General features: G+C 37.1%; 1 protein-coding gene across 8 annotated transcripts in view; it reads left to right on the top strand.

Moving 5' to 3' along the window:
* Positions 1–24,226, top strand: part of Jmjd1c (jumonji domain containing 1C) — a 188,781-nt gene that overhangs the window by 143,565 nt on the left and 20,990 nt on the right. For 6 of the 8 annotated variants that reach the window (XM_028877212.2, XM_028877214.2, XM_028877210.2 and 3 more), the window contains 10 exons: positions 3,017–3,122; positions 4,861–4,985; positions 5,621–5,764; positions 5,860–6,052; positions 6,636–8,311; positions 11,587–11,759; positions 12,125–14,301; positions 17,708–17,909; positions 19,930–20,144; positions 21,135–21,287. In XM_028877212.2, the coding sequence (XP_028733045.1) occupies positions 3,116–3,122; positions 4,861–4,985; positions 5,621–5,764; positions 5,860–6,052; positions 6,636–8,311; positions 11,587–11,759; positions 12,125–14,301; positions 17,708–17,909; positions 19,930–20,144; positions 21,135–21,287 (5,065 nt within the window). In that variant the 5' untranslated portion in view covers positions 3,017–3,115. Of the gene's footprint in view, positions 1–3,016; positions 3,123–4,860; positions 4,986–5,620; positions 5,769–5,859; positions 6,053–6,635; positions 8,312–11,586; positions 11,760–12,124; positions 14,302–17,707; positions 17,910–19,929; positions 20,145–21,134; positions 21,288–24,226 lie in introns of those variants that run through there. The other 2 variants (XM_028877215.2, XM_037200013.1) reach the window with 2 other exon arrangements.

The raw sequence follows: 24,226 nt of genomic DNA, 5'->3' as shown, positions 1-24,226 counted from the left end.
ATCATAGTGTGAAGTTTGTCTTTTCCATTTTACATTGAGTTTAAAGTTTGGTTTTGTGTTTTTTGTGTGATTTTTTTTTTTTTCCAGCACCAGTATTACAATGTTTGGGAGTAGAAATGTTTGTAGTAGACAAGTAGAGATTAAGTAGTTTTATACAAGTAGGCAGTGATGCTGTTTCTGTTATTCCACACCAGTTAGCTTTAATTGGTCATGACTAGCATTCCATTAAACACTATGATTGCTCTGTTAACACTTTGGAAAGAGCTTTAGATCAGAATCTCTTATCCAAGCCAAAATATCAAAGTTAGCTAAGAGAATAATTCAAAATATTCATTGAAAACTGAGAATACTGTAGCTTGATCCTTTTTTACTTTATTAAATCAAGTTTATAGTAACATGCCTTTCTTTTGTTGACATTGATTTGTCAAATAAATATTTGAATAGTAGCAAAGTTTAAAAAGTAAATACAAAAAAAGTTGAACACAATGGTTTCTTCAGTAGTAAATGTGTTATGTGTGTGTGTAAAAAAAAAAAAAAAAACTCCTAATTATAAAAATGGGAATCTAGGGCTGCAGAGATGGCTCAGCAGTTAAGAGCACTGGCTGCTCTTTCAGAGGACCAGGGTTCAATTCCCAGCACCTACATGGCAGCATACAACTGTCTATTTCTAGTCCCAGGTACCCAATGGCCTCGTGATGTTTGCAGGCACCAGACCCATTTGTGGTGCACAGATAGACATGCATGCAAAACACATACACATATATACACATACACACAAAATGGGAAGCAAATGTTTCACGGTGTCCTAGTTTACTTTCTACAATCTAGGCAATTGATTTTAATCTCAGAGAAAAGTAGTACTACAAGCCTGAGACTTTAGAAGTTAGAAAACATCTACTCAGTGTGTAAACCACACTGTTCTTGAAATCAAAGAGATCCACTTGTCTCTGCCTCTCAAGTACTAGGCCTTAGTGACTCTTACACTACTAGATTAAATACCTTGTATAGATAATGTTTTTGGAAGACTCACTCAATCCCAGGCTTCCTTGAGCTCACTGTAAACCAGGCTGTCTTAGAACTCAATGCTGTAGTTGTTTTTTACTTTTTGCTCTTTGGGGCCCACCATCCAGCTCCCAAATAAATACACAGAGACATATTCTTACTGTTTCTAGCCAGCTTTTCTTAATTTTTAAATTATCCTGTCTATCTTTTGCATCTGGAGTTTTACGTTTCTCTATTTTGTCTTTATATCTTTTTATCTTATTTTATATCTTTATATCTTAATATCTTATTTTGTCTTTATATCTTACTCCATTGCTGGCTGCGTAGCTGGGTGGCTAATACTGGTCCTCCTTTTCTTTTTCCTATTTATCTCTGCCTGCCAACCCTCCAATTTCTTTCTCTTGCCTAGTTTAGCTCTTTATTAGACCAATGAGATGTTTCAAACAGGCAAAGTAACACAGCTTCACAGAGTTAAATGAATGCAACACTTTAAGCTAATATTCCACAACACAACGCAGTTCTCCTGCCTCCATTTCCTCAGTAATGGATGAGCCATCACATAGGGTTTGAGGTTGGCATGCTAGGAAAGTGTTCTGCTACTGTGATATATTCACAGCCCTGTTTCCATATTTTCTGTTTCTGTCTTAGTTTACTTTCTTGTTGGTGTGATATAGTCCCCTGACAAAATTAACTTATGGGAAAGGGGGCTTAATCCTGCTCATATTTCATGGCAGGTAAGCCAACATGCCAGGAGCTTGAAACAGCTGTTCACATCACTTTCATAATCAGGATAGAGAACAATGGGTGTATAATACCTTATTCATTTTATACACTCTAAGATCCAGATAGTTGTATGGTGCCACCCACAGGGAGCAGATTTTTCCCTTTCTGTTAATGCAGTCAAGATAATTGCCCGCAGGCATGCCCAGAGGCCACTCTCCAGGTAAATCATCCGTCAAGGTGACAACAGTAACTTCCACTCTTCTTAGTAATGGAAATATTACTGAATTGAACTCTTCCACTTGACATTAAACAGGATGTAGCTATAGAAAGAGGGGGTGTGGAAAAAAATGAATATATATTACATTAGCAAAAATAAAAATCTTCTATATAGGTAATTATAATTCATGTCTTTAAAAGATTTAAAAAGTATTGTAGGTCTTTAAAAAATTATAGTGTGTGTGTGTCTGTCTGTCTGTCTGTCTGTCTGTCTGTCTGTCGGTCGTGTATTCCTTATGCTCTGTAAGGTCAGAAGGGGACTTTGAATCCCCTGGGACTGTAGTTACAAGTGGTTGCAAGCCGCTGTGTGGGTGCTGGGAGTCAAACCTGCATCTACAAGAGCAACAAGTGCTCTTAATTGCCTAGCCACGTCTCCAGTTTTCTCTTTCCCCTTTTCTCTCCTTTCTGCTTCTTTTCCTCATACTCAACTGTGCAGACCAGATTGGCCTGGACCTTGAGGCTGTCCTTTTACCTCAGCCTTCTAAGTGCTAGAAATGTGTGAGTCACTGTGTCTGGCTTTTGCTTGCTTCTGAGACTGTGTGTCTCTTAGGTAGCTCTGGCTAGCTTTATTTAAACTTTATAACATCTTGCCTCCTCTTGGGTGTTAAATTGCACATGCATACCACTATTACTACAAGTATTGAATGTTTTAGGAAAAAAGTATCATTATTTTATAAAAGCCTGTCAAGGTAAATGGCAGATATTAGTAACTGCCTTATAAATAAGGGAATTGATAGACAGAAATTGGAACTTCAGACATTCTTAGTAACAAGATTCATGGTACCAATTTTTTGTTGTTTGGTGCCATTTTTGAATATGGTAGTAATTGTCAAGGATCAAATCTCACTACAGAATAATTTCTTATGCTTTATTGTTGTAGTTGCTAAGGAAACTAGCTTATGAGTTTATGCTTTATTATTAAGGAATTTGCTTATATGCTTAGAACATAGAAGACAGTAATTTATAGTACTATTGTTGGCAAAGTGTTATGGACCCTTTTTATTTATAATTTCAGGACGACATTGACAGCCTAAAGCCCGTACTCAGGGACAATCCACAGTTGCATGCAGAAGTGAAAGTCTGGGTGAAGGAACAGAAGGTCCAGGAGATTTTTATGCAAGGTATCTATTTTGAAGTTACACATCATTTTTGAAACTGAGCCAACCTATTTTCTTTTTGATTGCTCAGTTTTGTGTATTCTAATAGTTGTAATTGTATGTAGTCTGCTAGAGAATAATTGACAAACCATAAGCATTTTGATGAAGCTCTTAATTTCACTGATTTTTTTTATACATGGAATTGTAGCTACACAGTTGTTTTGTTGATAGAGAAATTTTCATAATGTGGAATGTTCAAGGTGTGTTCTTCCTGGAAAAAGAAGCATTGTTTGCAGCATAGTGCTGCCCAGAGTCATAATCAATCTCTTTTGAAGAATGCTGTTGGTATCTGATAAGTGTTTGTACCTTCTACATCATTTATCACAATACAGCTTCATTTCTGTTTCCTTTGTTTAGTAAGTTACAGAGTTATCTATTAACATGTGATTTTTCAAATCAGAACTGCTTTATAATTCCTGGTAATTTATTTGAATAGCAGTAAAATCATATGGTAAATATAAAGTTTTCATGAAATTGGATTAAAAATAAGACTTAATGTCTTGAACTGTTGATGTTCTGTTGAATGCAAAGAATGCAATTTTGTTGTTATAAGTTCCCATAATTATCTCAGTCTTTGGAACTCATGCTAGTCTTTAATTCCATCACTTTAGAGTGAGTTTGAGGCCAGCCTGATGTACTTATTAAATTCCAGGACAGCCAGCACTATATAGTGTGATGATGTCTCAAAAATAAACAAATAAAACAAAAATTCATGTTATTAAGTATAAATAAGGAGTGCTCTTGAAGATGTAACTGTTTTGTTTACTGTCCTTATGTACAACAACAGATCATCTGGGTATTAACCAATTTTTAGTTTAAATTACTCTTTAAGCTTTCCTCATGGAGACTTTCAACATAAATAACTATCTCCTACCCAGTGACTCTCAGGCCTCTGCTAATCATGTCCTGTCCAGTAGTCATCACCTTTATTCTATCCAATTTTTTTTTTTTTTTTTTTAATGAAAGCTACCATACTGTTGTTATCCTGGGGTGGGTTGAGGGACAGTTTCTTATTACAGATGCAAAAAAAGGAAGTTACAAATTCCATGTGTTTAATAATGTCATTTAAAGAGATTTTAAAAATATTTTTTTTTAAATCCAGAGCTCCAGAAAAATTCACTTGTGGTTAGATGGTCTGTCTGTTTATTTTTACTTTCCCTACGTACTTTATACCTTGATGATAAAACAAAGTCAAGTTTTTAAAATAACTTGTTGTTTACTTGCATCCTTTGGGAAGAAAAGAGTAAAGTATTAATAATCCCTGTTTATCTTTGGCTGACTCCAGATTGTGTTCAGTGTGGGGTATAAGACTGTTGTGATTTACAACTCAGCTTCTCTTAGCTGTCCCATTAATCAAATTACAAATTATTTTCCCATTTCAGACATGAACTCATTTTCCCAAAAATGACTAACTAGTTTTACATCCTTACTGTATTCTAGACCACTATTTACATTGTGTTTATGATTGCAAAAATATTCTTTGTGTAGCTGTGTCTATAATGAGCCACATTTTGAGATAAAAGATAGTTGTCTTCTAAGACATTTTAAAACTGACAAGTTCTAACTCATTTGTCACAGAGCATTATTGCTTTTAAAAGGTAATTCCTATGTATACCTAAATGGGAAGTGTCTTCATTTAAGATATCCCTTGTGTTTTGTTTTGTTTTTTTTTTGTTTTTGTTTTTGTTTTTGTTTTTTTAAGGTCCTTATTCTTTAAATGGATACAGAGTGAGAGTATATAGACAAGATTCTGCCACCCAGTGGTTTACTGGCATAATTACTCATCATGATCTCTTCACCCGCACCATGATCGTTATGAATGATCAGGTAAATAATTGCAATTTTGGTGCTGGGGATTAAACCCAGGGCTTTGCACATTCTAAACACACCTTGCGTGTGCTGAGTGCATGTTACTCCTAACCCCCAACCCCAACCTCTCAAGTAATCCTTTGAAAAGGATATTTTTACAAGGTAGTAGACACTATATAGAGTTTCTAATAATATAACCCTAATACATTTAAATGCATCTGATGTTACATAGAAGCTACTTTAGGTCAGGAAGTGATGGTGATTTTACATTTATTTCAGTACTGACAAAAATCAGTCTCTAATTGATAAGCTTTTTCCCCCCTAAATTAAAACTTAACTTTCTTAAAACTTCAGTTTTTTCTTCTCTCCAATAATAAATATTTCCCAAATAGTTTCTTGTTCATTTTCAAAACACATAGTTCTTACATCATATTTCATAGTTGAGATGAATTCCTTTTAAGAATTATGGTGAACATAAAAGGGAAAAGGTCATTTTATCCTTTGTAATTAAAGTTGGTTATGTAAGCAGGTGGTATCTTACAAATTTGAATTCCCAAATTGATTTGTAAATAGTTTGACTAAGTAAAGAAATTGTACTAATGTTATGCTGGTCAGTTTGTTAGATTTAATGTTTGTTTTGTGTCATGGATTAGGTACTAGAACCACAGAATGTCGATCCTTCTATGGTTCAAATGACCTTTCTAGATGATGTCGTTCACTCTTTGTTAAAAGGTGAAAATATTGGCATTACATCACGACGCAGGTCTCGTGCCAGTCATAATACCAACACTGTTCACGTATGTATGTTATTAGTAATGCAGTTTTACAAAATACTTTTCCTTAGACTATTCAGCATCAAATAGTAATATAATCACTGTTGATTTATTTTTAGGGTCATTATACACGTGCTCAAGCAAATAGTCCCAGACCAGCAATGAACTCTCAAGCTGCTGTACCAAAACAAAACACACACCAGCAACAGCAACAAAGAAATGCTCGTCCTAACAAGAGGAAGGGTTCAGACAGCAGTACACCCGATGATGAGAAGATGAAGGAAGAAAAATATGACTACATAGCACGAGGAGGTAGGATCCACTTGTTTTTTTTTTTTTTTTAGTTTTTCGAGACAGGGTTTCTCTGTGTAGCTTTGCGCCTTTCCTGAAACTCGCTCTGTAGACCAGGCTGGCCTTGAACTCACAAAGATCCACCTGCCTCTGCCTCCCAAGTGCTGGGATTACTTAGTTATGTTTTCTATTGTTGCAACAAAATACCATGACCAAAGCAAGTTGAGGAGTAAAGGGTTTATTCAGCTTACATTTCTACTTGCTGTTCATCACTGAAGGAAGTCAGGACAGGAACTCAAACTGGGCAGGAGCTGATGAAGAGGCCATGGAGGGGTGCTGCTTACAGGATCCACTTTTTAAAAATTGATTCTGAGAGAGAGATGGACAGGGCCTCACTGCACATCCCTGGCTGTTGTGTAACTCACTGACCAGGCTGGTCTCAAACTCACAGAGATCTGGATAATGAGTGCTAGTATTAAAGGCATGTGTCACCATGCCTGGCTGGACCCACTTTATTTTTTAAGGGCATGCTCATAAATTAAAATTCATTAAAGTATGCTTATTGATCATGAAAGATAAAACTGTTATCTTTCTCATCTTACAGAAAATCCTAAAGGTAAAAACAAGCATGTGGTAAATAAAAGAAGGAGCCCTGAGGAGGATGAAAAGAAACTTAATGTGAAAAGGTTTCGGACTGACAATGTTTCAGATGCTTCCGAGAGCGGTGACTCAGAAAATGCAAGTAAGAGAGTGAGTGATAATTCCTCTGAGCAAACACCGGAGTATGAGCTGAAAAATAAAATCACTTCAAAGCTCAATGGAGAAGAGGGAAAATCCCAGGTTGCTGAGAAGGCGGGAGAAGAGACCTTAGTAGATGCTCAGCCTCCCTGGGATCAAATGCAGGAAGATAGAAACCATGAAAATGGGGAGAAGCCCAAGTCCATGGACGGCCACCTTCCAGAAAAAATGGCTCTCCGTTCATCAGAACAGGCCCTAGTTGCTGACCATAATCCTAATGATCCGGTTCTTCAAGAATGCAATATGGAAAACAAACACGCAGTGGAATTATTACCAAAGGACAAGTTAGTATCCAGAACCCCGACACCCAAATGTGTTGTGGATATCAAAAATGACACTCATTCAGAGAGGGTGGCTCAGGAAAATTCAAATACTTTTGGCCTCCAGACACTTGAGAACATGGATCCTAATGTTAGTGATTCTAAACATTCAAATGCTAAATACCTGGAAATAGCAAAGCCAGATTCTGACCAGAGCTGGGTCAATGATGTTGTGAAAGTGGATTTAACTCAATCAAGTGTTATAAATACTTCTTCAGGAAATGACCACCGAGATGTGGATAAAGAGAGAAATCACTATGTCTCTTACATGTCTTCATTAAGTACAGTTTCGGTCACAGAGGATCAGCTGCATAAGAGAAGTCCACCCCCAGAAACTATAAAATCTAAACTAACTACTTCAGTAGATACTCAGAAGACAAAATCCAGTTCTTCACCTGAAGTTGTTAAAGCCAAGATTACTCATTCTCCTGACTCTGTAAAGTCTAAGGCTGCTTACGTGAATAGTCAAGCTGTTGGTGAGAGAAGGCTGGCCAGTAAAATAGAACATGAGTTATCCAGATGTACTTTCCACCCAGTTTCTACTCGAGGTAGTGCATTAGAAACTACCAAGAGCCCTCTAATCATTGACAAAAACGAGCACTTCACAGTTTATAGGGATCCTGCTCTTATTGGATCAGAAACAGGAGCTAATCACATTTCACCTTTTTTGAGCCAGCATCCTTTCCCTATTCATTCCTCATCCCATAGAACCTGTTTAAACCCAGGTACCCATCACCCTGCCTTAACGCCAGGATCCCACTTACTAGCTGGGTCATCTAGTCAAACTCCATTACCTACCCTTAACACTCACCCTCTCACTAGTGGTCCACACCATTCTGTCCATCACCCTCATTTACTTCCCACTGTGTTACCTGGAGTGCCTACTGCCTCCTTACTTGGTGGCCACCCACGCCTAGAGAGTGCTCATGCCAGCAGCTTGAGCCATTTAGCACTAGCACACCAGCAGCAGCAACAGTTGTTACAACACCAGTCACCTCATCTTCTTGGACAAGCCCATCCTTCTTCATATAATCAGCTTGGACTTTATCCAATTATTTGGCAATATCCAAATGGAACACATGCATACTCAGGACTTGGTCTGCCTTCTTCTAAGTGGGTTCACCCAGAAAATGCAGTTAATACTGAAGCTTCATTAAGGAGGGTAAGTGATACTGTTATTTGCCCCTGAGCAACATGTATTTGTTAATTAACCTCTATAGGTACTTTAAAACCATTAACAGATTTTCAGTTGGTTGTCTTTGCAGATGGTTAATAACCTCACCAGACTTAATTTTCATAGATCATAGTATCTGTTAGACTGATATTGGGTATATATGTTAGTAGTGAAAGTACAGGCTTAAAATTTGTGTGTAATTAAGGTTTTTTTAAAAAAAAATACATGTAAGTAAATTTTTTCTTGAAATGATATTATTTTAGCCCTTGGATTATGTTCATTGGCTATTTCAAAGTTTGAATTTTTAAGTGCCTTGCATGCTTTAAGAGGCCATTCATAGTTAGAGACTCCTAGCATTTTGCAAAGCTGCTGGTACATAACATTGGAGAAGGTGATGGGATAGGACTCACACGATTTCATGCCATGTGCTTTCACCAGCAAATAACTGTGCACTAATAGCAGTGCCACACAATCAATAAAAAAGTAAAGGAATAGATAGTACTATTAAACTCCTACCATGAAGCAACCTTGGCCTTTGTGCTGCCCAGCGTACTCTAAGTGTTCCCTCAGGACTGTTTTAAATACCACCTTGCTTACAGTAAAAGCAACACTAAATTTATCATTTTTATCATTTTCAGGAATGTAGTGTCATGCTTTTCAGTCTTTAAATTCATTCATTCATTCATTCATTCATTCATTCATTTATTTATCGTCCACCTATCCACCCTGTATGTGTGATGGTGAGCCATCAAGTGGAGTTCAGGACAGTTTACTGTGAGTATTGGCTTTGTTTCTGCCACGTGCCTTCTGGGAATCTAACTGGCAGCCAGGCATGAAGGCAGGTTCCTGCAGAGCTACCTTGCAGCCTAGGGTCAAGTATCTTTGAACAATATAGAACCCTCAAACTTCTTACCTTGTAAAACAACTTTTAATTCCCTTCCTCCCAGCTTTTGATAACTACATGTTTGCTTTCAGTTTCTATGTTTTTTCTACTCTATGTTTTTTCTACTCTTCATGTAAGTAGATTCGCTTAATATTTTTCTTCTTACCTGTCTTACTTTGTTTAGTATGTTCTTTAGGCTCATCCATATTGACACATGAGACAGATAGATGGCCTTTATAAAGGCTGCATTCTACTTTATTTCATGTGTACATAGTAGGTAGGCAAACATACATATATTCATTCATTCATTCATTCATTCATTCATTCATTCGTGCTGGAGCCTTATCCATGCTAGTCAAGGGCTCTACCACTGAGTCTGCCACATTTTTTTAATCCATTCTTTGTCAGTGGACATTTGAGTTATTTTCACTATTTAGCTTTTTAAAAGAGTGTTTCCATGAAGATAGGATAAACTTAACATTTTCCATGCTATGTTTTGGGCAAGATGCATAATATGTTGGGAGTGATGATTTGGAAACCAGTGCTACTGGATTTCTCATTTATTTCAGGAATAATATTGTGTATATTTAGCATTGCATTGGAAATGACAGTAGACAAAGGTATGGTTGTTATGGTGCCAAAAGATTGTTAGAAAAGCTCTTGTAATTTTAAGTGGTAGTAATGAGGTCACCAAGGTCATTAATCCCAAATTAATAATGGTTGATGATAGTGAGGGACACCGACTAAGCAGATGGCAATCTAATAATTTTGAAAGATATTTCTTGTGGTTTATTCTAAGTAACTCCCCTTTAGTTTGCCTTTGTGTGAGCTTTGGGTTCCTTTAATAAAATGAACAGTGATTGTTAGAATTCTGTTCTACCCCAACACTGGCACATTTAGTATTGGTAAGATTTTAGTTCTGAGTTGTGCTTCCATAATCACAAGTATATCCCTCTTGATGTTGTTTCTGAGATGGAGTCCTGATTCTATTTGCATCTTTGATCATGTGCCATTGATCATGTATCAGTTAAATCCTATTGAGATGTAGAAGTTACATAATCTAAGTCAAGGAATATCACTAACCACATTTTTTACTTCACCAGAATTTAAAGCAAGCCTGGTGACCCATGTACCCATTGTGTGTGTGTGTGTGTGTGTATGTGACAAAAATATAGTTGGAATTGCACAAAGATAGGCCAGAGGAACACAGAATCCAAGAGGTTGCAAATGGATTTGAATCCCCTTTCATAAATTCCAAACTCTGTAAAAGAGATGATCCAAGTACTTAACAGAGTGTTTATAAAACCATAAAATGTTTTATGCTAGTCGGGTTTTTATTTATTTATGTAAAATTATAATGCGAAAAAGTAAATTAAAATAACAAAAGAAAGATCTCTTAACCTCATGTTTGTGATCAGACAATGTAAGCAGAAGCCACTAGATTAGGAAATCATTTTAAATGGTACTTCATAAGGCAAAAGCTTTCATCATAGTCATAAATTACTGTGACTCAAGACTTCTGAGACTTATGTAACTATGGCCTTCTGTATCATTTTATATTTAATTGTTTTTTTCTGTGTATTGTGCATTATTCACTTGTGAGGTTTAGACCTACAACTTACCATTAAGCTATCTTTATGATACATGCTACCCTTATATATTGTTGTGAGTTATAAGATTTATTCCTTTTAGTCAAAATAAAGGTGGTTTGAATTTTCCTGGTATATGACTCAATCCTGATAATAGATTTACAAAGCATACTCTTGAGTTATATCGAGTCAAAGTATAGAAAACAGTTTTTAAACACGTAATCACATGTATGGGGTATAACGTATATGTCACTGTCACATATAAATACGAACTTAACAGATAGGCAAAATGTTGTCGTGGAAAACATAACTGTATTATGCTTCCACATCTCCAACTTTAGTGGCCTGTTGGTATCTGGTTTATAGAATACAGTGGAACACATTTAGGCCTTAAATGTGATGATCTGGGAGTTGTGCATAAATTCTTAGAAAGTTAATTGTTATATGGGGGAAATTGACAGACAAAATTGGTTATAATTTTTTTTCTAGTAGAACAGTGTTTGAAGGCTAACATTCTGCTTTTGCTGTGAGCAGCAAATTCTTCTGGTGTTGGAATCATAGGGAGTCATAAAATTAGGTTTGACTGAAGATCTACTTTTAGTGAAGGAATAGTTCTAGAAGTTACTATTTTAATGCTAATTAGTTTTCAATAGAATGTGGAAAGTTTGTATGATTAATGTTGTTTAAAGAATTGAATATTTCTCATCAGATTCATTTTCAAAAATGTCAGGCTTAATAAAAATACCATGGTCAGAAGTCTTGCTAGGTTTTTTGTTTCTGTTTTTTAATAGAATTCTCCCAGTCCTTGGTTACATCAACCTACTCCTGTGACCTCAGCAGATGGTATTGGATTACTTAGTCACATTCCTGTCAGACCTTCCAGTGCAGAGCCTCATCGACCTCATAAAATTACAGTGCATTCCAGTCCACCAGTGGCAAAAACTTTAGTTGATCACCACAAAGAGTAAGTTCACCACTGTTTAAAACTTACAAAATACCTTTGACTTTCATAATTTTTCTCAATGCACTTTTTAAATAGTTTATTTAAACTTGGCGTGAAAACTAGACTTTGAAGATACACTTTTCGTTATGTTTTGGTTTGTTGAGTCAGTCTGCCATCAAACTCATGCAATCGTCCTGCCTTCTAAGTAATCATAGGAACAAGCCACTAAAGGTGGCTCTGTTCTTGTCATACTGGAGTATCTTCCAGTTTTAGTGACTGAACAAAACTGTTTGTTTTCATAATAGAATAACATTTCATAAAAAACCTTCTTGTGTTTTGTATTAAAAAAAAATGATCACAGAAATCTTTGTGTATTTTCTTTGTAGAGAATTGGAGAGGAAAGCTTTCATGGAACCATTGCGGTGTAATGCATCCACATCAGTGAAAAGTGACCTGGATCTTAATAGGTCACAAGGAGGAAAGGATTGTCACTTGCATAGGCATTTTGTGGGTCCGAGGCCATCCCAGGAGACTGGAGAGAGATTGAACAAATACAAGGAGGAACATCGTCGGATCCTTCAAGAGAGTATTGATGTTGCCCCATTTACAACCAAAATCAAGGGGCCTGAGGTTGAAAGAGAGAATTACTCCCGAGTAGCACCATCATCTTCTAGTCCTAAAAGCCATGTCATCAAACAAGATAAAGACATAGAACGCTCAGTGTCAGAGCTTTATAAGATGAAGCACTCGGTTCCTCAGAGTTTGCCCCAAAGTAACTATTTCACTACATTATCTAATAGTGTGGTCAATGAACCACCAAGATCATATCCATCCAAAGAAGTTTCAAATATTTACACTGAAAAACAGAATAATAACCTTTCTGCAGCAGCCAATCCGCAATCTCTTTCATATATATCATCTCTTTCAAAGCCTCCACCTTTGATTAAACACCAACCAGAAAGTGAAAGTTTAGTAGGCAAGATACCAGACCATCTTCCACATCAGATTGCATCTCACTCAGTAACAACTTTCAGAAGTGATTGTAGAAGTCCTACCCATCTGACTGTCTCTTCTACAAATGCATTGCGCAGTATGCCTGCTTTGCATAGGGCACCAGTATTCCACCCACCAATCCATCACAGTTTAGAAAGAAAGGAAAGTAGCTATAGTAGCCTTTCCCCTCCAACTCTGACCCCAGTGATGCCAGTGAACGCTGGCGGCAAAGTTCAAGAATCCCAGAAGCCTCCAACTCTAATTCCTGAGCCAAAAGACTCCCAGGCAAATTTTAAGAGTTCTTCTGATCAGAGTATAACAGAAATGTGGAAATCTAGCAACAACCTCAGCAAGGAGAAAGCTGAGTGGCCCATGGAAAAAAGTAGTGGAAAGTCTCAGGGTGCTGTGGCATCTGTCATTGTCCGTCCACCTTCTAGTACAAAAATTGATAGTGTACCGTCTGTGCCATTAGCTTCCAAAGATAGAGTTTGTGAAAGATCTTCATCTGGGGCAAGTAAAACAGATTACCTCAAACCAGAAGCTGGAGAGACTGGAAGAGTCATTCTACCAAATGTGAATTTAGAAAATGCTCAAGTGAAATCTGAAAACAATGTCGAAGCTATCTCCCAGGGTAGTGTTCCTGTTTCAGTTATGTCTGCTGTAAATGTTGTCTGTAATACCAAAACAGATGTATTCACATCTGCTGCCACTACCACCAGTGTTTCCAGCTTGGGTGGTTCAGAAGCAATTTATTCTTTATCAAATACCATTTTGGCCTCTACATCCTTAGAATGTACTTCTTCAAAAAGTGTCAGTCAGGCAGTGGCACAAACAAAGGAATGCAAAGTCAGCACCACGGAGCCAGCCACTATGGCCTGTAGTAAGACAGGAAGTGGTGTTCAGCCTAGCTCTGGCTTCTCAGGCACAACTGATTTTATTCATTTAAAAAAGCACAAGGCAGCATTGGCTGCAGCTCAGTATAAAAATAGTAATGTCAGTGAGGCTGAACTTAATACTGTGAGAAATCAGACAGCAGCAGCCTCTCTTCCCCTGGATAGCACCATGATTTGTGCAAGTAACAAAGCAATCTCTGTAGGAAATGGGCCAGCAGCCCAGACCAGTCAGCCCAACTACCATACTAAACTGAAGAAGGCCTGGCTCACCAGACATTCAGAAGAAGATAAAAATACTAACAAAATGGAAAATTCAGGGAATTCTGTATCAGAAATTATTAAGCCTTGTTCTGTCAATTTAATAGCCTCTACATCTAATGATATACAGAATAGTGTCGACAGCAGAGTCACAGGAGAGAAGTATGGACGAGATGATAAAGCCAGTAGGAGAAAAGCCAAAAGAACTTACGAGTCTGGCTCTGAAAGTGGAGACTCAGATGAAAGTGAGAGCAAGTCAGAGCAAAGGACTAAACGGCAGCCTAAGCCAACTTATAAAAAGAAGCAGAATGACCTGCAGAAAAGGAGAGGCGAGGCCGAGGAAGACTTGAAACCCAATGGCGTTCTCAGTAGGAGTGCCAAAGAGAAGAGTAAACTGAAGTTGCAGAACAGTAACAGTGGTGAGTAAATACATTGGTTTATCTCAAATACAACGAGCTGAGTATCCTAGTAGTAATGATGTAGTTCCTTAGGTCTTGTTTTTAAACTTCATTTCTGCATTTCCTGCATGCCGCTGCAACAGGAAAAGAGAGAAGACTTAGCTCTCCATTTTTAAGAGATGTTTTCCCTGGCATTTGTTGTAGGTGATACATGTGTAATTTAGGAATTGCTCATAATGTTTGATGTTTTCCTAGAAATGTCACAATATAGCTTTGATTATTATACTACAGAAATGTACTCCTTATAATAAACTACTTAGCTATGACATGATTTAGTTAGAAATAATTCGTACTTACCTGTAGACACAATAGTAGTAGTGTGAATGTGGTCCTATCCTTTCCTTACCACGAAGCAAAGTTGTAAGCTTATGGAAATTCCCATTGGTAATAATGGGGTAAGTTAAAAATAGTAACTTGTGATTTTTCTGTGATTATTCCAATAAAGGCTTCCACAATAAAAAAAAAAAAAACAAAAAACAAAAAACATTAAAACTGGCCAGAATTCCATTTTCCTTTGTGACTACAACTGGACAAAGTAAAGAATACTTACCAGTAATAGTCATTATAGAATGTGTGTGTGTGTCTTTTGAAGTAATTTTCCTGAGTTTGCTTATTTCTTTGTTGACTGGTTGCATAATTTAGAAAGCACACAATAGTTTCACTCTGTCTGTGTGATCACCCACATATAGGAAACATCTGTGACAGTGTGGATGTTCAAGCAGCAGCACTCTGATAAGTGCTCGGGTGCGTGAAGCCCCTTATCTGTGTCTTGTCAGAGTGAGGTTTTCCCACATGACTGGGATCCAAGGCAGAGTGAAGTGGAGCAAACAGGAGGAGGAGGAATCGTGGGAAAGGACACGCTGAGCTAGAGAGGCACTGGCAGCTGCAGTGTGAGAACACTCGGGAGCAGAGGGACTGGCCTCATGTTTGATCGCATACTATATACTTTACTGTGGCTTTTTCTTTCTCTTAGTGTTTCTCCTTATTCCCCTAAACTAAGTCTCGGGAAGCTTGGTGGGCAGCAATTGTTTTAATCCATATTTCTTTTGATGTTGTGGGTATTCAGATTTTTTAACATTCCAGAAAATAGCTCCAACAATTCGAAAGTACTTTTGAAGTTAAGATCATAAAATTATTTTTAAATGGCATGTATATTCTCTTTTCATATCAGTACTGAGTATGCATGTTGCCAAGTGATATTCTAAGATAGTGGCCAGAATGAGAATTCACTACCCCACTTTGTGATGCTTAGTAAAACTCCTTACTTGGTGACAGATACTTAGTTTCAGACCAGGTACTTTAACTCACATTTGTTTGAAAATTCTGTTAATATTGACTATTAATATAGTTTATTAAGTAAGAGTAGGATTGATTTGCTTCTGGCCCATCCAAAAAAGTTATTTAATGTAGGACATTTTCACAAGTCAAAGAATTTAACATCTACTTCTTGAATGAAATTTGACATTTCTCTCCCCATTATTTAGTGCAGTTGTCATTAATTAGTCTTGGTCACCTTAAAGAGTTAGTTGGGTTTGCATGTTAGAGGATTTCATATGATTGTTACAATATCATATATGTATACTTTAAATTACAATTAATTTAATTATAATTAACTCCATTAAAATGAAAATATGTTTCATAATTAATGATATATTTTAAATACCCGTACACATAGAATGTTTCTTAGTACATTCTATAGGCAGCTACAGTATTTTTGCTTTCCTTAGTGTTTTGGCATATCTTCCTATCTTCTGCCTTTTTAGTTGGAATTTGGCTGTCTTTCCCAAATAATTTTTACATAAATTTACTTTATGAGCTGAAATTGACAACAAATTTGAATATATTTATTTACAATATATTTATTGATGAATATAATCTGTGACTCACCTACAATCTGAATTACTCTCTGTATCCAAAAATACATTTATGGTGTTGGCACGTGAGAGATCAGAGGTTAGCATGCTTAGTTCTCTGGAAGAGCAACCTGTGCTCTTGACCTGAGAGCCATCTCTGTAGCCTTGGCACATCTTTGTACCATAAGTCACTAACTGCTGGGGTGTGCTCTGTCCGTGAGCACATATGGATATGGGTTAGGTCTGATGGCTTCTAAGCCCAAAATAGAGACTAAAGAGGAGAGCTTAAGACACAGGCAGCAATCTTACAAACGTTACTACTACTACCTATGTGAGAGTGATTTTTTTTTTTCTAATTACACTGTTACATTATCATTAAATAGATATTGGTAGGAATTCTAGACAAGAATTGTGCGTAAGTTTCTGAAGAAATATCTAGTTTTAAAAGAATACTTGTGTCTGTCTCTGATACAGTCGAAATGGGTTGGAAAACAAGGATAGGAAATACTTATTCTTCAGTTACAAATAGTGGCCTGTACATCAAATAATAAAAGACAGGGTTAACAAATACAGCTGGTGGCAACAAAGCTTGCTCTTAATTGCCTATCTTTTAGATTTTTGTAGGTAGAATTACAGTTGCATGTGACCTTTGTAGATTCTCCTGGTCTGTAGGTTGCTCCTGTTAACACAGATGACTGATAGTTTACTAACATCTTTTACTTGTTAGTTCATGTTAGTAAACAAGAACAGTAGTACTGAATGTCATAATAAATCTTTTACCTTCAAATGTTAGACTGTAGTCCATTTGAGAGATTGTTTTGGTTTTCCTTTTACACTTGAGAAGGGCTCTCATGTTTGCAAAGACTGCCTTCATACCTGCGCTTTAGAGATACTCCTAATGGGGAACAGTTTGATTGCTTCGTGTGTTCATTTGTTTTTAAATTATTTCCATGAACAAATACATCCCAGTTCATACTGTGAGCTTTTCCTCCATTTCTTCAAAACCTTCTATTTGTGTAAAAGATACTGTTGCCATCAATATATTGATGTCAAACATGATGGATGTCCTTGTCACAAGCAAGAGGTGGTGACTGTTTTTTGGTGATGGTACTGTTTTTTGAGATACTTACTAGATATCCCAGGTTGGCTGTGAACATGTGCTTGCTCCTCCTTCTGCCTCAGCTTCTGAAGTGCTGGAATTAAAGGCATATATACCTCCATACTTGGCTATAAGTTTATGTTAAGCTAAATGTGTACATAGTGTGAATGATTCTCATGTTTGTATTATATTTACATGAATATGCAATGTTTAAAGATTTCATTTCACCAGAGGATGTACTTTCCTTTCCTGTCTGGTTAGAATGGGTAAACAGGTAAACAAAGGGTGCTATAGACTTAGCAGTTGTCCATCATGTAACTGTCATTTGTCTAATCAACTAGAATTTAACCCCCAAGAGTATTCCTTTCTCTCTGTAAGACCTAATCCTGCTGATGACTTTCTTCCAATGTCACAGCTGGCATTCCTCGTTCAGTGCTGAAAGACTGGCGAAAAGTCAAGAAGCTGAAGCAGACTGGAGAGTCCTTTTTGCAAGATGACTCTTGCTGTGAGATTGGGCCCAATTTACAGAAGTGCCGAGAATGCAGACTCATTCGTAGTAAGAAAGGAGAAGAATCAACTCACTCACCAGTGTTTTGTAGATTTTACTACTTTAGAAGGTAAGTCAAAATATATGAAGTGGCAGGGTAGGGTTATTGAGTGTTGGGAATGGTACTAGTATTCCGCAAGGCCCCTGCCTGGATCTCGGGGCTGTGTCTAAACATCACTAACTCTGCCGTGCTGTGCCAGCTGCTGACAAGCAGCCTCTGCACATTATTACTCAATTACTTACATTCCTGGAACTTCCTTCTGAAAGATGACTGACTTCTTCCTTAATCAGGAATTTTAGCATTTGCTTTCTACAAATGGCAAGAAAATACCCAGGTCTTGATTTTAAAATTTCTTAAAAAAGTATTTGCTTTTGCCAAAACAGTTTAACATATTATAAGTAAACATTATTGTTTGAATGCAGGTGAAAAACCGTCTTGGCTATGAAACATGTCATTGTCTTGTTACATAGGAATGGTCATACTTTTGTTAAATATACACTTAATCATTGTAGCTAATGCATACTGTCATAGTTCACAAGTTTTATAGTAAAATATAAAAATCATTTACAGATTTTTTTAACATAAATATTGCTAAGTACTTTAAGTATAAAAACCCATTCATAGACTTGATTACAAAACAAAAAAAAAACTAGGTGAGGCTGGGCGGTGGTGGCATGTACCTCTAATCCCAGCACAGGAGGCAAAGCCAGGTGGATCTCTGTGAGTTCGAGGCCGGCCTGGTCTACAGAGCGAGATCCAGGACAGGCACCAAAGCTACACAGAGAGACCTTGTTTGTGGGAGGGTGGGGGGAGGAATGACACTAGCTGACCCCACCAGTGAAGACTCCTGTTCTAGAATCTGTTGTTCTTGAATACTACCTTTTGTCCTTGGTGCCTCTGGGAAGTTTATAACCTGTCAAGGATTACAGCTAAACTGTTTGATTTGGAAATGTGTGGGTACTTAACAAAGGATAAAGAGAGAAGGCACACAGTCCTTACTGTAGTTCCACTCATGCATCAGAGGCAGGCTGATTTCTGTGAGTTTCAGGCCAGCCTGGGCTATGTAGAGAAACGCTATCTCAAAAAACAAAACCAAAGCCATACTTTCTTTTTTTACTTAAGAGCCTGTGGCCAACAGTTCCTAAAGGCAAGGTAGGCTACTTTAGGAAGAAGTTAAAGTTACAGAAAGTGGTGCTCATGATATTGGTGAAGAAATTCCAATGGTATTAAGGGAGTAGTTTTGAGGAAAATGAGAAAACTTTGGGTTTGACAGAAATGTTCTGATGAAGACAAAGCTGGTTGAAGATAATTCAGATAACCTAAAATCAGTGCTCCTTATCAGAGGAATATCTTAGTTTTAAAAGAGAAGGGGAACAGGGATTTAGAAGTTCAAGGTTGTATAGCAAGTTTGAAGTTAGCCTGGGCCATGACACCCTGTCTCCAAAACTAAACATCTCATCAAAATAAAAAGCTGGATATAGCGATAAAGCTAAAAATCTCAAGGTGATTAAAAACATTTTTAACTTTCTCAGTTTTCGACTAAGGAAGGATAGTTGTAAAATAACACGTCAGGCATTGTGGTACACGCTTATAATTCCAGAACTCATTAAGCTTACACAGGAGAATTGGTGCCAATTCAAGGCCAGGCTGGGTTACAGTGTTGTAGTATTGGGTGGGTGGGAAAGAGGAAGCAAAAAAAAATAACAGTACTGCTTTGATAACATTGGGCATACATATTAGCTCTCTTACTCATGTAATTCTTGGATGATGTTCCTAATAGTTAATAGCTGACTGTACTTTCCTAGTAATAGATGGTTGGTGTTGCCCTATTGAAGGTTGGAAGTCAGGGCTTTGTGCATGCTGGGTAATTGCTGTACCATTGAGCTTTTGATCTTCAACCTTTACTTCTTGAAATAATGTGAATTAGAGTTCTACTTATCATGCCACTAGATAATGCCTGAGACATGTAAATTGATTAATAAATTAAGTATGTATGAGAAACTATCTTATAACATGTTTATAATGTAGTAGGAACATTAAAGTTATTTCTAATGCTAGTATCTAATAGTTTTATGTTTTACTGTTGCAGATTGTCATTTAGTAAGAATGGAGTGGTCAGGATAGATGGTTTCTCTTCTCCTGACCAATATGATGATGAAGCCATGAGTTTATGGACACATGAAAATTATGAAGATGATGAAATAGACATTGAAACTTCTAAATATATCTTGGATATTATAGGTGATAAGTTCTGTCAGTTAGTAACATCTGAAAAAACAGCTTTGTCCTGGGTGAAAAAGGATGGTAAGGAAGTTACTATAACATGCACTCTACAAATTTCCTTTAAAGAATTCTCTCTGTATTCTGTTTAATCTGTAAGTCCTTCATCCTATCTAATTTTATTGGTATTTGAGCTGTGATAATGCCACCTCTTACATACTTGAGATGTAGATAATTCCCCTTTGAAATTGAATGGATTATTCATGAAATTGATGTTTTCATAACAACGTGAACTAGTATGACAAAATATCTTTATATGAAAAATTGTGCGGTATCATTTGTGTATACGTACATAATCTATGACAGTTTTTTACATTTGAATCTCAACTTATTTATAACTTTTTTATGGATAATGTCTTCAAATATTAGGGCTGTAAAACGGAAAAGTTAACCACCTCATATTTGTTTACAAAGTAATGACATTGATTCTGTTCAGTTGAATGTAAAGTACTTAGCATCAGTAAGCACTAGTGTGGCATATGCTCTCATGTTCACTTTTTTCTCTACCTTTTTCCCCCTGAAATCAGTGGATTGTTTGCCATAGTATATATGGCAATAATTAGAACCATTTTATTTTTGTGTTATAACTGAAGAAGTGAGGGCTCTAAGTGCTTGCTATCTAATGGTGGAGACCACAGATCCCACCAACCATGCTGTACTATACCCATGGTAGCAACCCTGTTTTGCATACAAGCCGGCCATTTTAATATTTACTTAGGATTCTTTCTGTGTCTTTTCAAGAATTGTGCTCATTATCAAGAAGTCTGCTTTGGGTGTATAATCTCCATACTTAAGGAAGCGGAAGCAGGAGGAAAGTTAGTTTGTGGCCAGCTTGAGAATATGGCAGCTGCATCGTGAGAAGCTGTGCCATAGAGAAACAGGCATCTACTCTTGTTTTTACATTAAGATAGCTATAGACATTCTTGATTTATTGTCACGTCTTTATTTTTGCTGTATTTCAGCCAAAAGTGTACCAAACAGAGCATTTAAATTGCTGCTTTCTCTGTATTTCAGCCAAAATTGCCTGGAAAAGAGCAGTTCGAGGTGTCCGGGAGATGTGTGACGCATGTGAAGCGACATTGTTTAATGTTCACTGGGTCTGCCGCAAGTGTGGATTCGTGGCTTGCTTGGATTGTTACAAGGCCAAGGAGAGGAAGAGCTCTAGAGGTTGGCACATAGTTTAATGAGATTAAGTGGAGATACTCTGTATTACCCATGTCTTTCCTTAATTGTGGGTCTGTTACATTGTGGACATAACATTTGACTAAGGAAGAGGAGTTGCCTCGCTTTGTTAGTGTCTGCGTTTGGAATGAAGCTTCATCTTCATTTTTCATCCTCTGAGTGAATCTGCTCACCAAATTCAAAGTTAGCTGAGGCCTTTTTGCTTTCAGAACTCACAGTTCCTGGTATCTTACTACAATCTTTTAATTTGGTAGTCATTCCTGTTAAGTCACAAATACTTCTACAGATCAGTCTATAATGTTTAAACAAATTGTCAAGGTTATACTTCCATCAGTGCCCTCTATCGGATATATCTTTGTTTTGTTTTTCATGTTTTCAGACGGGGTTTCTCTGTGTAACCCTGACTGTCCTGGAACTCTTTCTGTAGCCCAGGCTGGCCTCGAACTCAGAGACCCTCCTGCGTCTGCCTCCTGAGTGCTGGGATTAAGGGTGTGTGCCAGCTACCACCTAGCTATTCCATAGATCTTAAAGAATGAAGAAGGAATCTTATATCACAGACTTTGAAACTATTGTGCATAATTTTTAGACATAAAATGGTATTAGTATTTCACTTGCTAATATAGCTGAAGTTACAGTTTTAAAATGAAGTTAATAAATACACTAAAGTGTTGAAGGTTTGCCACAGGCCTAGTATATAAACTTATCGATAGTATACTTGCCTAACATGTATAAGACTGAGGGTTTAGTCCCCACCACTGAAAAAAAGAATACCATTGCACAGGAAAGGATACCATTGTACAGGAAAGAATACCATTGTACAGGAAAGAATACCATTGCACAGGAAAGAATACCATTGCACAGGAAAGAATACCATTGCACAGGAAAGGATACCATTGCACAGGAAAGAATACCATTGCACAGGAAAGAATACCATTGTACAGGAAAGAATACCATTGCACAGGAAAGAATACCATTGTACAGGAAAGAATACCATTGTACAGGAAAGAATACCATTGTACAGGAAAGAATACCATTGCACAGGAAAGAATACCATTGCACAGGAAAGAAGACCATTGCACAGGAAAGAATACCATTGTACAGGAAAGGATACCATTGTACAGGAAAGAATACCATTGCACAGGAAAGGATACCATTGCACAGGAAAGAATACCATTGTACAGGAAAGAATACCATTGTACAGGAAAGAATACCATTGCACAGGAAAGAATACCATTGTACAGGAAAGAATACCATTGCACAGGAAAGAATACCATTGCACAGGAAAGAAGACCATTGCACAGGAAAGAAGACCATTGTACAGGAAAGAAGACCATTGTACAGGAAAGGATACCATTGCACAGGAAAGGATACCATTTTACAGGAAAGGATACCATTGCACAGGAAAGGATACCATTGCACAAGAAAGGATACCATTGCACAGGAAAGGATACCATTGTACAGGAAAGGATACCATTGTACAGGAAAGGATACCATTGCACAGGAAAGGATACCATTGCACAGGAAAGGATACCATTGCACAGGAAAGGATACCATTGCACAGGAAAGAATACCATTGCACAGGAAAGGATACCATTGCACAGGAAAGAATACCATTGCACAGGAAAGGATACCATTGTACAGGAAAGGATACCATTGTACAGGAAAGGATACCATTGCACAGGAAAGGATACCATTGTACAGGAAAGAAGACCATTGCACAGGAAAGGATACCATTGTTCAGGAAAGAAGACCATTGCACAGGAAAGGATACCATTGTTCAGGAAAGAATACCATTGTACAGGAAAGAAGACCATTGTACAGGAAAGAAGACCATTGCACAGGAAAGAATACCATTGCACAGGAAAGGATACCATTGCACAGGAAAGGATACCATTGCACAGGAAAGAATACCATTCTATAGGCATGATCATACATGTTCCTGAAACTGAGGCAGGAGGATTGAATCATATTCAAGTTCAGCTAGGGGTCTATAACAATACCCTGTTTTCCATTTTTTAAAAAAGGGTTTACATAAGACTGTTTAGGAAGTTCTAATCACTGGTGGTATCCACCAGTTATGGGTAAAGTTAGGGTGAAATGTAGGGATTAGAAACCTTTAGATGCTTTGTCATTCCAGTGTCTTAGGCTTGGGTGTTAGGAAGAGCCATGGCTTAGCTGTCAGTGTCTTTTCCATTGGTAGAATTAACCCACTTTCTCAACCCTTTTCTTACACATTGTTTACTACCACTAAGACCTGAGTATGTAAAAGCATTTCTGAAAATCTGAAGCTGTATTTCCTGGGATATGAAAGTAAATGTGAGTAAAATGGTGTAACCATGTTAAGAATTTCATCTTGGCATTTAAATACTTTTGTAGGGTCTGGAGGTATAGCCTAGAGGTGTGTGGCACATGTCCTTTTTTTTTTTTTTTTTTCCTTTTCTTTTTTTTCCCCCCTAGTTACATGGGGCTTTTGTTTATTTTTATTTTGCTATAGTGTGAAGTCCATGAAGGTTTCCTCCCCCCTATTAAACATGGTGGAATATTTATAATAAACAGATAGGATTGCCATTAGCTTATATTTTACTGTCTACTTGGGAATGATAAGAGACCCTATCAGTCTTCCAAATATATAACCTAAGCCCTGAGATCATGTTCTTGTTTATCATTTGACTTTTCCATTAAATGCTTTTATAAAACTCACTAGGTTCACTATGTACTGTTACTTAGTGTGAATCAACTTGTGACTGCAATGTAAGCATTAATAGGTTCCTTTTCAGGCTTTGTGAAGGAAAGCTTTTGGAGTCTATTTACTGGAAATTAATGTCATTTTTTTCTAAATTTAGAATTTTCATGAAGCAGTTCTAGGGTTTATGCTGAATGTCTTGAACTTTGTTGGATTGTTTGTCTTAGCTGCCTGTGTCAAT

This window comes from Peromyscus leucopus, chromosome 16_21 (genome assembly GCF_004664715.2).
Source record: "Peromyscus leucopus breed LL Stock chromosome 16_21, UCI_PerLeu_2.1, whole genome shotgun sequence".
Classification (NCBI taxonomy): domain Eukaryota; kingdom Metazoa; phylum Chordata; class Mammalia; order Rodentia; family Cricetidae; genus Peromyscus; species Peromyscus leucopus.
This window is presented reverse-complemented; position numbering and strand designations above follow the sequence as displayed.